The 14,233-nt window shown below is 38.9% G+C and overlaps 1 protein-coding gene across 3 annotated transcripts in view; it reads left to right on the top strand.

The window, feature by feature from the left end:
- DOCK8 (dedicator of cytokinesis 8) overlaps positions 1 to 14,233 on the top strand; it is a 201,185-nt gene that overhangs the window by 37,786 nt on the left and 149,166 nt on the right. The window contains exon 2 of one of the 3 annotated variants that reach the window (XM_006217184.4): positions 7,901 to 8,003. The exons of 1 other annotated variant lie outside the window; for it this stretch is intronic. In XM_006217184.4, the coding sequence (XP_006217246.2) occupies positions 7,901 to 8,003 (103 nt within the window). Of the gene's footprint in view, positions 1 to 7,900; positions 8,004 to 8,955; positions 9,095 to 14,233 lie in introns of those variants that run through there. One more of the 3 variants, XM_072959506.1, reaches the window with a different exon arrangement.

The following is a 14,233-nucleotide window of genomic DNA, read 5'->3' as shown; positions in this document are numbered from 1 at the left end:
TGAATTTGCGTTCCCACTGACAGAGCACAGGGGTTCCCTTTTCTCCACATCTTCACCAACACTTGTTATTTGTTGTCTTTTTGATAATAGCCATTCTAACAGATGTGAGTTGCTATCTCATTGTGGTTCTGATATGCATTTCCTTGGTGACTAATGATGTTGAGCATCTTTTCATGTACCTGTCTTCTTTGGGAAAATGTCTAGTTAGAGCTTCTGTCCATTTTAAAATCAGATTATCTGGGGAGGGTTTTGCTGTTGAGTTGTATGAGTTCCTCATGTATTTCAGATATTAGTCCCCTATCAGATACATGATTTGCAAATATTTTCTCCCATTCAACAGGTTGCCTTTTAATTTTGTTTTTGGTTCCCTTTACTGTGCAGAAGCTTTTTGGTTTGATGTAGTCCAGTTGTTTATTTTTGCTTTTGTTGCTTTTGCTTTTGGAATCAGATTTTTAAAATCTTCACCAAGACTGATGTCAAGGAGCTTATCACCTGTGTTTTCTTCTAGGAGTTTTATGGTTTCGGGTCTCATGTTCAAGTCTGTGAGTTTAAATGTACAATCCTACTGTGTTTTTTTCCCCTATTTTTCAACCTGTGTCTTGTATCCATAGAGATTACAATAATACACACTTATTATAATTCTACGATTAATATTTTTACCATTTTGCAGACAATGCAAGAACTTTAGAACATATGAACTCCATTTACCCCTCCCATCTTTTGTGTAATCATTGACATGTATTTTAATTCTATGTTTATTTTAAATTCCACATTATTATCATTATGATTTTGTACAGTCACTACCATTTAGATTTACTCACATATTTACCCTTTTGATGCACTTCATTGCTTTCAGCACGTCTGTGCTTTCAACTTCTGTCTGAAGAACTCTCTTTACCATTATTTTTAGTATAGCTTTGTTGACTATAAATTCTCTCAGTTTATTTTTACTGGAGGTACTAGGGATTGAACCCAGGACCTTGTGCATGCTAATCATGTGCCCTACCACTGCACTATATACCCCTACACCCTCTCTCAGTTTTCATTCATCTGATGAAGTCTTTATCCTTTATTTATGAAGGGTGTTTTCACTGGGTAGAAAATTCTGTATTGGTAGTTGTTTTCTTTTCAACACTATAAAGATTGACATTGCATTGGTTTTGGACTTTTTCAGTTGAAAAGTCAATTATTAGTCTTATTATTACACTTTGAAGGTAATGTGCCTTTTCCCTAGATATTTTTAAGAAGATTTAAACTTTCTTTTTGATTTTTCAGCAGTTTTATTGTTATGTGTCTAGGTTTGATTTTCTCTGTATTGATTCTGATGTGGGTAGAGCTTTGCAAATCTACTTTGGTATTTTTGTCAACAATATTTCTTTAAATATTACTTCTGCTCCTGTTTTGTTTCTCTTCTTCTTTTGGGGCTTAAGTTTACATATGTTAGAGCTGTTTCTTTACGTCTCAACACATTTTTGTGCAGAACTCCTCTTTCTGAAAAAAAAAAAACAGTTACAAATAAAAAGTACTCAGTATTTATAGGTGTTGTTTTAGGTGATAAGGCTGCTTCATTAGTAGGTGGTGATAATGGCAGGAGAGAAGCTAACGAATATGGTGACATATAAGGGCTGAGAGGAGGAGGTCCCTTTGAGAATCACTGAAGACACTGAGTAATCCTTCTTCTCTAGGCTTGCTACTGGAATCCTCAAACACTTCAGTCATCTAATAGATATCCATTTGTTTTCAGAGGAATTTTCCAAGTGAAAGGGATCTGGGACTCCCCCTGTGAAGAAGAGGCATACATTCCACAGCTTGTTAATAAGGGGCAAACTTCTCCTTGTAGTCATGTTTCTGCCTGTTGAATCTTTACAGAAGCTGTTACATTTACGGCATGTCTGTTTATGAGGAGAGGTGGAAAATATGAGAACACTAAAACTTGAAATGTTTATTTTGAAGCCTCAGGCTGATGAACTTCTGAGGAAATCACTGCTCAAAACATATGCGTGTATGTATATGCAAGGATGGAAATAGATATTTGTGTATGTAGATAGATATAGATACCATGCGTCTATCTATACATTATATAATGAACATATATTATATACTTCTTAAATTTGCTACAGAAATTCATTTTATAGCCTTCTAAATTTAAAGGTGTACGTCACTAAAAGTATCTGAGGATCTCAGAGAAAGCCTTAGGTCATTTTTATGTGGTCAACTCCAGGAACTACTCACTTTTGAGCCACCTCTGTTTTCAGACCTTATCCATGCCCTGAACTGCGATCCAACCCTGTGTTATTTACTAATCATTCAGAGCTAGTTTTTCTACATACAGCAAATTTTAAGAGCTTTATCATTGTTTTAATATGACACTGCCCTACTTTATAACTAAGGAAGTTTGGGGAGTAACATTCTTTCACAACTTACCTGTTGTAAATCATTCCTAGTCCTGAAAAATGACTATTTGGCAAGGTCTAATTATACCAGGTGCTTGTGGCTACATCCACTTATGCCACCCACAAATGTCTCTAATTATTATTTATTACTACTTGTATACTTCACACTTTGTATGTTTTTATAGTCAGTTGTTAGTTTCTAAGAGTAACTCTGTGTAAACTAAGAGTAAATTGTATGTTTGCTTTTCTTTATTCCATTCCTTTCACTGTTGTTTAAAACACGTCAGATTCAGGAAAACCCTAAACCCCTTTAAATACTTATAGACAAGGATTTTTTTTCTTGAATCAGTTTTAAAATCCTTTCAACCATTTTGGCTGCTGGCCGTACCAGCATATAGTGAAAGAATTTTCTTTTAGGGCTGAAAGCCAGAGAGAAGCCTTCTGGGGTTGTTCGGTTTCCTAGCACAGCTGCTGGTGTAGATCACGGTGCTGACTGTTCCACTTGGAGATTCTTGAGCATCTTTGCCAATTAGAGCTGGAAAGGTGCCCAGGAGATCACGTAGGCCAGCCCCTTCATTTTACATGTAATGAAACTAAGACTCAGCTTGGTTAACTGATGGACTTGAAGTCAAAACAGTGGGCAAATGGCAAACCTCAGGACTCAGTCACTGAGTTCACACTCTTTTTTTTTGTTCTTGTAGCTATATCTGTGGTAAAGAAGCAGGGCAGCCCAATGCTTAAAATACTTAAAGTAGGAGTATAGAAACCTAATGTCTAGATGTCATGAAATGGTTTTAAAGATGCCTGAAATGCATTGTTTTCTTTTCTATCAGGCCTGCTCCTACTGATTTTTTTTTCTTCAAAATGTGGTTCCAAAGTCCTCTTATCCCAGAAACCTCCTAAGCATTTCTAGTTTGAATTAATAACTCCCTTGTCTTCTCTCACAAGGCACTGTATGTAGTCCTGTGTTATAATGCTTATTATATTGTATTGTAATTACTTATTCCTTTAGACATCTGCCCTCCTCCCTCCCACCCACTGGGCTGAACTTCCTGGAGCAGCAACAGTATCTTCTTGGACTTCAATCCCTAGCAGTTGGCAGTGAGCCTGGCACCGTGTATGCTGTTAGTGTTTTATCAATGAATGAATGAACCAACTACTCTCTCATAGACTTGCGCTATCAGTGAGTCTTATGCTTTCTTGGACATGAAAATTACCTGGAGTTGCTGGTTAAAAATGCAGTTTTGCAGGCCACATCACAAGAGATGCTGATTCAAGACTCAGGTAGGGCCTAGGAATCTGAGTTGTTATTAAGCAGCTGATGACTTGATGCAAATGGTTTATAGGCCATACCTGGCAAGCTCTGCTCCATCATTAATTCCGCTGGTACTTAGTCCCAACTGTATATATCCCAACAATCTCTCCATCTGAATAAATGCATAGAGCTTTGCCACCTACCCCATTCCACCCTTCTAACCCCTGAGTAAGGGTATAGACTTTGTAGAAATAAAGAAGATAATATTTTTAAAGCATTTTGAGTTATTAGAAGAAGAGTATCTTAGCTCAGCAAGGAAATATGATATAAATCTATCATCATGAGAGTTATCTTAGATACACTGCATTTGGTCTGAGACCCAAATGCAGAGGAAATAAAACTCACCCACAGTACCTGCATGGACACCACACCTGTATGAGCTCTTGCCCTGGTGGGCTTGTCTTATTTGTATAGGCAGGCTCCCCGTCACGGTGCCAGTGGAGAGAAGAAGAGGGTTGATTTAGACACTAGGCAGGGTGCTCTTTTGAGAATAAAGTTCCATATCGATAAACTTAAGAGCTGATGCTGACATAATTTTTAAAAATCCCAAGTAGTGCCCCTATGTGGCATGGTACTTTATATACATACACTATTTTTTTTAAATGATAACATAAGCAACTTTACAGAAGAGCTGAACGGGAGAGTTATTAAACTACCTTTACCTAACTTCCAAAAGGATTTCTGAACCTTTTCGTATAAGATTCATTTTTTATACATTTATTGTTTATGTATACATATATGTATATTTAACTTTATATGTATATTGTTTAATATTTATATTTTTTCTCATATTACTTTTTACTCGTAATTTATTTCTTTGGCACATTTCTATACAATATTTAAATCGTAAGATCCTATTTCATGTATTTTATGCTATTATGTACTCAGTGTTCTCCCTGATGTTGGTTATTTTCAGTTACTTGCTATCATATACAGAGTCCTTATGCTCATTTTTGTTTGAATTATATTTTTGTTTGTATGAATTCCCTGGGGGTATATTCTCCAAAGTGAGACAGTTAGATGAAAGAGTAATGACAGTTTTATAGTTCTTGTTGCTTATTACACTATTATTTTCCGGGTACACTTAACCAATATAAAATTCCACAGCGTTTCCACTTAGCTTGACCAACATGTACATTTATCATTCCAGCTGATTTTTTTCTAGTTTCAATGTATGTAGGGCCTCTCCAGAGATATTTTAGTTTGAAGTTATTTAAGTGAATCCAAAGCAGTTCTTTTCCACGTGGGATGATTTATGGTTTTCATTTTAAGGACAAACAGTTCATCTCCTTGTTTGACAGGTTTGAAGGGGCACGTTTAGTTGCTCTGTAGAAATGATTCTGTAGGGGTAGGAAATATGATTGGGGCAGGCTTGACGTGTCAGGAAAGAAGATCGTTTGTAGGAAGCTTATGAGGGGGACAGCAATAGGAATGCCAGCTGACCCTGGTTGTGAAGGACTGGGGAGCTGGAACACGCTGATGGCATGATGAAAAAAATGCTGGGGCTTGGTTGTAGGATGGTAACATTTACTTCAAAATGAAAGTGAGAACCTGTCCCTCCTGCCATTCTATTATTCTCTCAGAGTGCCACTTCCTTTCATGAACGTTTTCAGATATCCCCATTTCAGGTAGACCTCTCTGGTCTATGACAGGAAGGGCTTTAAAATGGCCATGAAATTAAAACTCATTATTTGAGAGGACTTGGCGGGAGGACTTGGAGGCAGAAGACACAGGAGCAGTCTTATCTGTGAAAGGCAACTCGGTCACAGAAAAGGACCTTTGCTTGACTGTCTCCACTCTTCATGAGAGTAGTCAGCTTCTGAAATAAGCAAGTGATACTCTGGCTCTGCTGGTTTGGGTTCCTGTGGTGTCAGACTCAAGATGCAATGTTGTTTGTGCAAAATGGACTTTTTATTTGGGGCAGTAGTCCATAACCTGTTGATTTTTTTTTAAATTGATGACTATCCAACTTGTAATGAAAATCAGCCTCTTGAGCACTTGGGGTCCAAATCTGAAATTTTCCTTCCATTTCTGGTTGTCATGCAGATTTTTGCCTCACTCTTTTCTCTGTAGAATACTTAGACACACACATGTTTATACCTGTATCTATCAGCTTTGTTTAGAAATAACTCATGTACCACACATTTCACACATTTAACGTGTACAATTCAGTGGGATTTTTTTAGTATATTCACAGAGTTGTGCACCCATCACCACAATTAATTTCAGAACATTTTTATCTCCCCAAAAGAATCCCCATTCCCATTAACAATCACTCCCCATTTGCCTCAACCCCCCTCAGCCCTAGGCTATCATCTATTCTACTTTCTGTCTCTATAGATTTGCGTATTCTGGATATTTCATACAAGGAATTATACAAGGAATTATCTTTTGGTTTAGCTTCTTTGACTGAGTATAATGTTTTCAAGTTTAATCCATGTTGTGGTATAGATCAGTACTTCTTTCCTTATTTATTGCTGAATTATATTCCATGTATGATATACCGAAATTTTTTAATCCATCCATCAGTGGATGAACATTTAGGTTGTTTCCACTTTGGGGATGCTATAAATAATGCTGCTATGAGCATTTATATCTAAGTTTTTGTGTGGAAGTATGTTTTCATTTTGGGGAGTAGAAACCTAGGAGTGAATTTGCTGGGATACATGGGAACTCTGTGTTTACCTTTTGGGGGAGGTACTGCCAGACTGTTTTCCGAAGCAGGGACTTGATTTTACATTCCCACCAATGATGTATGACTGCTTTGATCTCTCTGTGTCCTCACCAGTACTTGTTACTGCCCATCTTTTTAGTCCTAGCCACCCCAGTGGTTGTGAAGTGGTATCTCCTTGTGGTTTTGATTTGCATTTCCCTGATGGATAATAGAAGACTTACTCCTAATTCTAGTATTTTCTCATACTTTTTTAAAAAAAGAAAGGAGGAAAATACTTCAGGAAATGAAGGAGTACAATGAATGTGGGCTGCTGTAACTTCTCTGGGGTTTCACTCCTCACTGCATCATAATGTAAGGGGCCACCATTGACAAGACTGCTTCAGCCATTTTCTTCTCTTCTCATATCTATCCATCATTCAGAATCCTAGGAAGGAGAGAGAATTGTCCTGTGTTGGGTTATGGGCCCTTTGATTTGTAGTCATACCTGTACAACATGAGTGTGCAACTCCTGAAAGGAAATTGAGGTGCTCTTGGCTTGGGAGAATGGATGCCATAGGTGGGACCAGACAAGTTTATTGCCTCTCTAAATGCACCACTTTGCCAATGTTTGGAGCTGAGCAGATCATGTCAGAAACCTCATCATGCAGGAAAATTAATAATCATGCCCTAGTATCCACTATAATGGAGAAAATACAATATGCTTTATTTATAATATTTAAGTATTGTATGTTAAATTATAATTTTTTAAATGTATGTATCTCTTGGATACATAGCCTGTTTCAAGTGCAGAATCTCAGTTGATCATAAATAATCTGTCAGTTTCTAATTATTTTCTGTAGGGGCCTCGTGGTTTAAATAGTTTTATGGACTAGCCTAAGAATCCAGCAACTGAAGACTGATTTAAGGAGAGAATGTGTTCTGAGTTCCAGGGATGTTGTCTGAGGACTCAGCAGTGTCACTGTGGCTGACTCAAAGGATCGCTTGCTAGGAGCAATTTGGAACAAACACAGTCCTTGGAATTCCAGGTGGCATCTCAGGTGCCGGCAGGGAGGTGGTAGCGTCCATCTAGCAGCTCTCTGGTGTTTCCTGTTATTGTGGGCAGTGACCAGAAGGGCTCGGCTGCTTGAAAGGAGAGTGACTGGATCAAAATGGCAGCCTGGGGCTTAAAGGACTCTAATCAGAGCCCAAGTGTCCTCATGTAGAGACAGTGCCTCTGAATGGCCTGGGAGAGAGGAGCCAAGCACCCTGGATCTTTTCCTTTGTCTGTAAGCTCTTCCTCTTCCTCCTGCTATCGTCCTTCCAGTATTGGGTAACAGCCATGACTGCAGACCTGAGTGTATGTTGTCACACCAAAGCTACAGCATCCAGCCACAGGGCACTGAGGACATTTTACTCACTTCTGCCAATTACCTTCCTAAAGAATAAGTTTTATAATATGATATCAAAGACTGTATCTATAATTGTGATGATTTTCTAAAAAAATAACCACTCCATTTAGATTTTTCTGTTTGACCCAAGGTATTCTTCTGCGGAAATAAGGAAACAGTTTACCCTCCCACCAAACCTTGGCCAGTACCATCGACAGAGCATAAGTACCTCTGGCTTCCCCTCTCTTCAACTAGTAAGTATGAATTACAGGCTTGCTTAGAGAATGGTCAAGGGCAGAAGTGCCCAGGGTGTGCTTTGCTTCCTGATTCTTCTTAGATTTTCCCCACGGCTACCTTCTACTGCCAACTACCAGCTCTTACCTCTGTGCCCACTTTTTGACATTAGACAACTCCCTTCTCTCCCTCCCTCCAGTAAGGCTTAGAGTGTGAAGTGGACCTCTCAGGGTTGTGATTCTGAAGTCTCTGGATTCAGTGGACATCCAGGTTACTTGATGCCACGACCCCAATTATGATTCACAGTGTAGGGAGGGGAAGGATTAGCTGGAAACTTGATACCATTTACAACATGCTTTTATTGGAAAAATGTACTTCAGAGTCTGAAAAGCTAAATACAAACCTTCAGCCGTATAAATCTTTTTTTTTCCTTTTAGAAGTGTAATTTACATACAGTAAAATTCACTCAGTTTTAGTTGTACAGTTTGATGAATTTGGCCGATTTAGAGTTAACTTGTACTCAATCTAAATATATATCTTTACCCTAAGAACCCCCCCCACCGCCATTAGGTACCTTCATAGTAGAACTCCTCTCCCAGCCCCTGGCCACCAGCCCCAGGCAGCAATGACCCACTTTTGTCATCATAATTTTGCCTTCTCTGAAACTTCACATCATTGGAATCAGCCAGTACAAACCTTCATTTTAAAACCTGCTCCCCTTTTTGAGCTGAAAATTGCCTACATTTGTATATTAACACCAATTCAAGTGTGTGTGTATGCATTATATTATTTGAAGACTAAATGCCAGACATGTGCCAAGTGCATTAGATCTGACTTAAATGAGATGGTTTGTAAAACCAGAAGTGAGTATTCACTTCCTTTGTAAAAGAGCTCCAGCCTCCACTGTATTCACTTCCTCACACACAGCCCAGCCGTACTTTCGTACTTTAGTGGTTATCTTGAGGAGGTTAGGTTATTTTTTGCTTCTCACTTATTACTTCAAAACCACTTCTGCTCTTAGAAATTTTGTAACCTTCCACTCAGCTTCCTGTAGCCGCCATTTTGTCTCCTGTAACAATTTCCACGCCGTGTAACTGTGTGTCTTTTAAAGGTATGTTTACTGGAGTGCTTTGTAGTTATTTCAGTAGGATAATTTGTGTGTTGTGTCATTGATGAAAGAGTAATACTAAAAAATGTGTATCACCTTTTACTGGAAGAGGTAATTTGCAATGGCATCTTCAAAAAATCCATTTATGACTTTGGTGGCTTGTTAAACTGCCCTTTTTATTTGTACTCTTCCTGTCTGTTTCAAAGTCACAAATTACAGTAAAAGCACATCAAGTGCATAATATTCATGCTTTCGGGTGTATTAGAGATGCTTTAATCCAGGATGAATCAGATATGCTTTTTGGTTTTATTTGGTGCTGACAAATATTTCCTTGAAAACCAAAAAAAAATTTTTTTTTAAATTTCTGACTCAAATTGTATTCCAAAATATGCAAGATACAGTTAAAAAGTGACTGGATACACTTTTAAATCTTAAGATGGGGGAGATGGGCTCCGATGCTTTGCTTTTTTGTAAACTGACTGCAGCTTTCTGCAGTGGCTGTCTTGAGAAATAGTGTGTACATCACTACTGAGAAGCTGTAAGGAAGTTTAGCTAACAGGCTGTACCCCCTTAGCTGCATGCCAGCCGCAGCCTAAAGTTTCTTTGGAGAAATCTCTTTTACTTAAAGTCCCAAATTAAAAAAAAAAATTGCTTCCTATTTGCAGGCATTCTTTTCATGATTAGGCTGCTTTAGGAGGTTCTAAAGAAAGTGAATTGGGGTGAATTCCTTCAGTAGCGAGGTGGCAGAATTAACATGTGGCTTTACTCCCTTTCTAGTGGAAGACACTAAAGAAGTAGCAAAAATGTTTCACTCTACAAAAATCATGTGGTCCTAGCTGTCATAATTTATTCCCGGTTCTTTTTGCAAATGAATAGCCTTTAAAATGTATTTCTCCTGGTTGATTCCAGCTTACATTTTCTGAGTGTCTTTCCCCTGATCTCTGCTCTGGCTTCTGCACAGTATATTAACCCTGTTCCTTCTTGTTCACTGCATGAAGAGCAGGTAGCAGGAGGGAGCCAAGAGGACCTTATTTGATTCCCCTTTTGTTTTTTAAATGTATGGCCCATTCAGGAAACCCCATCACCGTAATGTTTTCCTGCTTGTCCTGTTGTAATGTCAGAATGAAGTGGCTGTTCTTTCCCTTGAGTCATCTTCCCGAATGAAAGTTCCTCCAACAGAAATCATCAACTTAACATGGTTATTTCCCTTTAAAAAATTATTTCATTTTGTAGAAAGATAATGGGACATTTTGGGAAGGTTCATTTCTGGCAAGGCAGAGGAGTAGTTTATCACCTAAAGACTCTCAACCTTAAAAAAAAACTTTTCTGAAATGAAAAACCATAGGCTGTTCATTGTATGATTTTGGACAATTGAAAAATAAGACTAAGTGCATTTTGGCCTTTATTTCTCTTACCTTTGATTATAGAACCACCATTTTAACAACCTCACAGGCTGATATAAACAATTGTTAGATTTTTTAGAAGTATTTAATTGGCAACAAGTTATTTAAAACCCAGTGAGTTGTAAGTTTGCTGTTATTTTGCAGGAGGCAGGAGCTTGCAGTCAGGTGGCTCTAGGGTGGAGTATAACTGTCACTTATTAGTTACATAATTTGAGGCAGGCTACTTCCCCTCTATGAAAGCTTCAGTGTCCTAATTTGCACCATTGGCCCAGTCGTGCTACCCCAGTTAGGGTTAATATAGAATGACAGAGCAGATGCTGAGTGAATAGAGGCTCACGTTGCTGTCCGTGTATTTAGCACTATGGGTTCACTGTGGGAGATTTTAAAAAGAAGGTGAATAGTAGATGGTTTTGCCTGAAGGGCTTTATGATCTATGGGGAGGGCAGATAACAAAGAATCCTTACTGGCCTTGAGGGTGGTAGGTGTTCAAAAGAGAGGAAGATCCATGATGAAACAGGCTTGATGGCAGAGGTTGAGAAGGTTGAGAGGAAGGTTCTCTGCCCTGGCTCTCATTAGAATCACCTGGGTCCCTGAGAGATCTACGAGTGGCCAGAGAACAATTACATCACAGTCCCTAGGGTTGGGGCTTGGTATCAGTCTCTTAAAAGTCCTTTAACGTGGGACTTTAACATGTGGTCCACGTTGGAGATCAGTTAAAGAATCTACATGGGTGGAAGTAATACAAATAGTAGGAAGCACATAAAAAAGTAGGTTTTTTTTGGTCCTGGTTGCTCTGAATTTCAGAAAGTGTGGTGAGTGAGGACTACTTGCTAATCCTAAGGATATATTTTTGTGTAAATGTAGTGGCTTCTGTTATAAATCTGATAAATTGAATGAGAGGAAGGATGTGTTTGATTTGTATGTGTGTGTTTGTGTGTGACGTTACTGGGTTTTTGTTTTTTCAACTCATTGTAAATGTTAGCTGTAACATTTTCAAAGTAGATAAAATATTTTAAAATTTTGCATTTTTGAGTATGAAGAGGGTCCACCATTTAGAATTGTTTTTTAGACATAATGCAGTGATGATAGACTTGCCCTGGGTCTATTTGACACTCCTAACACTCCTATCAGAGTCCTTTGTGGCCAGTGCCAGAGAGAGCAGCTTGTGAATAGAATCACCTGTGTGTAACATCACCCATTGGCCTTGGAATTCTCCATTGCCACAGCCATGTGAACAGATTGGCTGGACACTCTCTGATGCCAATCATCTAGGCAAGCAACTCTGTATTTGAGGTATTCATTAAGATGAAACTGTAAAATGTGAAAACTATTTTTTGATTTTTCTATGTAGAAAGGAAAGTGAAACATACAAGAGAAGAAAGGTTTGGGATCTTTGCCCTAAATTAGAAAGGATCGAGATACTGTTCGTGTTTAATAACCTTAACCTACATTTTTATAGAGGGAAAAATGTTATTTTTAAAAATGAGAATAAAAAAGTTTTGAAGCAAAATGGAATGAATCAGCTGGACCATAACGGCTCTGGCTGAAGAGAAGGATGTAAGAAGCCACATCCTGGATATAAATCAAAACACCATGGTTACATGGCATGTTTGTATATAACAGTCAAAGGGCGGGGAATAGGAGGTCTCATACCTTAGCAAGCATTCATTTTGTTATATGTTTAAGCTTCTGTGCAACAAAGCAACCTTTTTGTCTTACTACTGGGGATGATCTAAATGGTGGATCACTTGATAAATAGGGTCCTCTTTTATTTTTCTGATGCTCTTGTTATTTTATGCTTCATCTTTCAAGGAGCTGGGTTATCCTTAAGTTTCATTGATTCACTGGAGGGGACATGATGGAAAATGAAGATCTCAATACAGTTTTATGCAGATTCACAATGGAGGTCAGCATGAATGACACCCTGCCTGCAGAGCATGAGTTTCATTACTGTTATTGTAAAGCAGGGGAATCAAGTCAGTCTTGGTAAAAACAGATTGATGCCCATTATGGCATGTCACTGAAGCCAGAATGTTACTGTCTTCAGCTCTGCTTTCTTAAAGATAGTCAAAAGCCAAGAGGACTGTCTTAAGGATTCATTCATTCAGGAAATATACACTGGGTCTCGTTGTGCCAGGAATTGCTCTAGGAGCTGGGGAGACAATAGTGAATATAACCAAGGGTCTGTCCTCATGAGCTCACATTCTAGAATGAGAAACATAGACAAGTAACTGGATGTAGACTATATCAAGGGGTAGTAAGTTCTTCGAAGAATGACACAGGGATAGGGAATAGAGAGTGATGCAGAAGAGGGGGTTGCTTTAGATTGGGTGGTCTGTAAAGGTGTCTGTCTGGAAGAGAGACACTTGGGAAGAATTTAATGAACCGAACCGGTATTTGAAGGAGGAGTATTCGAGTTAGAAGGTACAGCAAGTGCCGAGTCCCCAAAGCAAGAGTGTGTGGCACACTCCAGAAACAGTACAGAAGCAGACTGTGAGCTGAGCAGAGAGGGCAGTAGGAGTTGAGATCACAGAGGAGTCAAGGCTGGGTCACAGGTCTTAGAGACCACGGAAGAACCTTGGCTCTTACTTTGTTAAAGATGGAAAGTCACTGGAAGCCCAGGCTTGGCGCGATCTAAATTTTTATTCTAAGGATTGCTTATAGGGTTCTTTTTATAAGGATCACTCTGGCTCCAATGTGGAGAATAGATCGGGGTGGGGGAGAGCAGTTAGGACGTTGTCACAATAACTCAAGAAAATGGTAGTGGTGCTTTGGAATGGGATGGTGGCAGTAGAAAAGGTGAGAAGTGGTTAGATTCTGGACATATTTCTGAAGTAAAATGGGTAAGGTTTTTTGACAGATAATATATAAGATGTAAGAAAAAGAGAGAAGTTAACATTGACTCCAAAGATTTTGCCCTGGACAGCTGGTGAATTGAAATTGCCACTTACTGAGATGTGGAAACTTGGAAGATATGGGAAGAGCAGACTGGCAGGAAAATTAAAAGTTAGCTTTGACTTTGTTATGTTTGAGAGGCTAGTAGATCACTAAGTGGTGATGTTGAGGTATAATTGGAAAAATCAACCTGGATGTCACGGCAAAGGTTGAGGCTGCACATATAAATTTGTAATTTAAAAAAGAGAAAAGAAAAGAAGATATTTAAAGCCATGGACATGGATGAGATCATCTAGGAGTAAAGATTCAGACTGAAAAGAGAAGATCTTTTAGGACTGAACCCTGGGACAGTGCATGGTAGGAGGAGAAGCTAGAAAAAGTGGTATCCCAAAGGTAGAGACTGAGGGGCTTCCAGGTACATGGATTTTCAGAGACTGGGGCTCACTAGGACACTTGGTCCCCCTCCATGTGAAGAAATTGTTTCAAGAAAGAAGGAGCAATTAACTGTGTCCAGTATGCTATAGATAAACCAGGAATGAGCAACAACCATTGAATTTGGCAACATAGAGATCTTGGGTGATTTTGACAAGACTTGTCTTTCATGAACAGCCAGGTCGACCGTAGGGGTAAACATGCATGAGGGTACAAGCCCAGTGCACCTGGAAGTATCAGGCCTCTTCTGCCAGCCCCACCAAAAGCAGCACAATGCATCCTTAGTGCATCGGTCTCTAAGTGCACCCAGGTCCTTTGTGATAACCTGTGTGATTTGAGTCATTATTTAACTTCTGTGTTATTCAGTATCCTTATTTGTGAACTGGTGTCCAGATTTGTTATTTTAATCTTC

The sequence above is a fragment of the Vicugna pacos genome, chromosome 4 (assembly GCF_048564905.1).
Source record: "Vicugna pacos chromosome 4, VicPac4, whole genome shotgun sequence".
Classification (NCBI taxonomy): Eukaryota; Metazoa; Chordata; class Mammalia; order Artiodactyla; family Camelidae; genus Vicugna; species Vicugna pacos.
The sequence above is the reverse complement of the archived record's forward strand: the minus strand, read 5'-3'. Positions and strand labels throughout refer to the sequence as shown.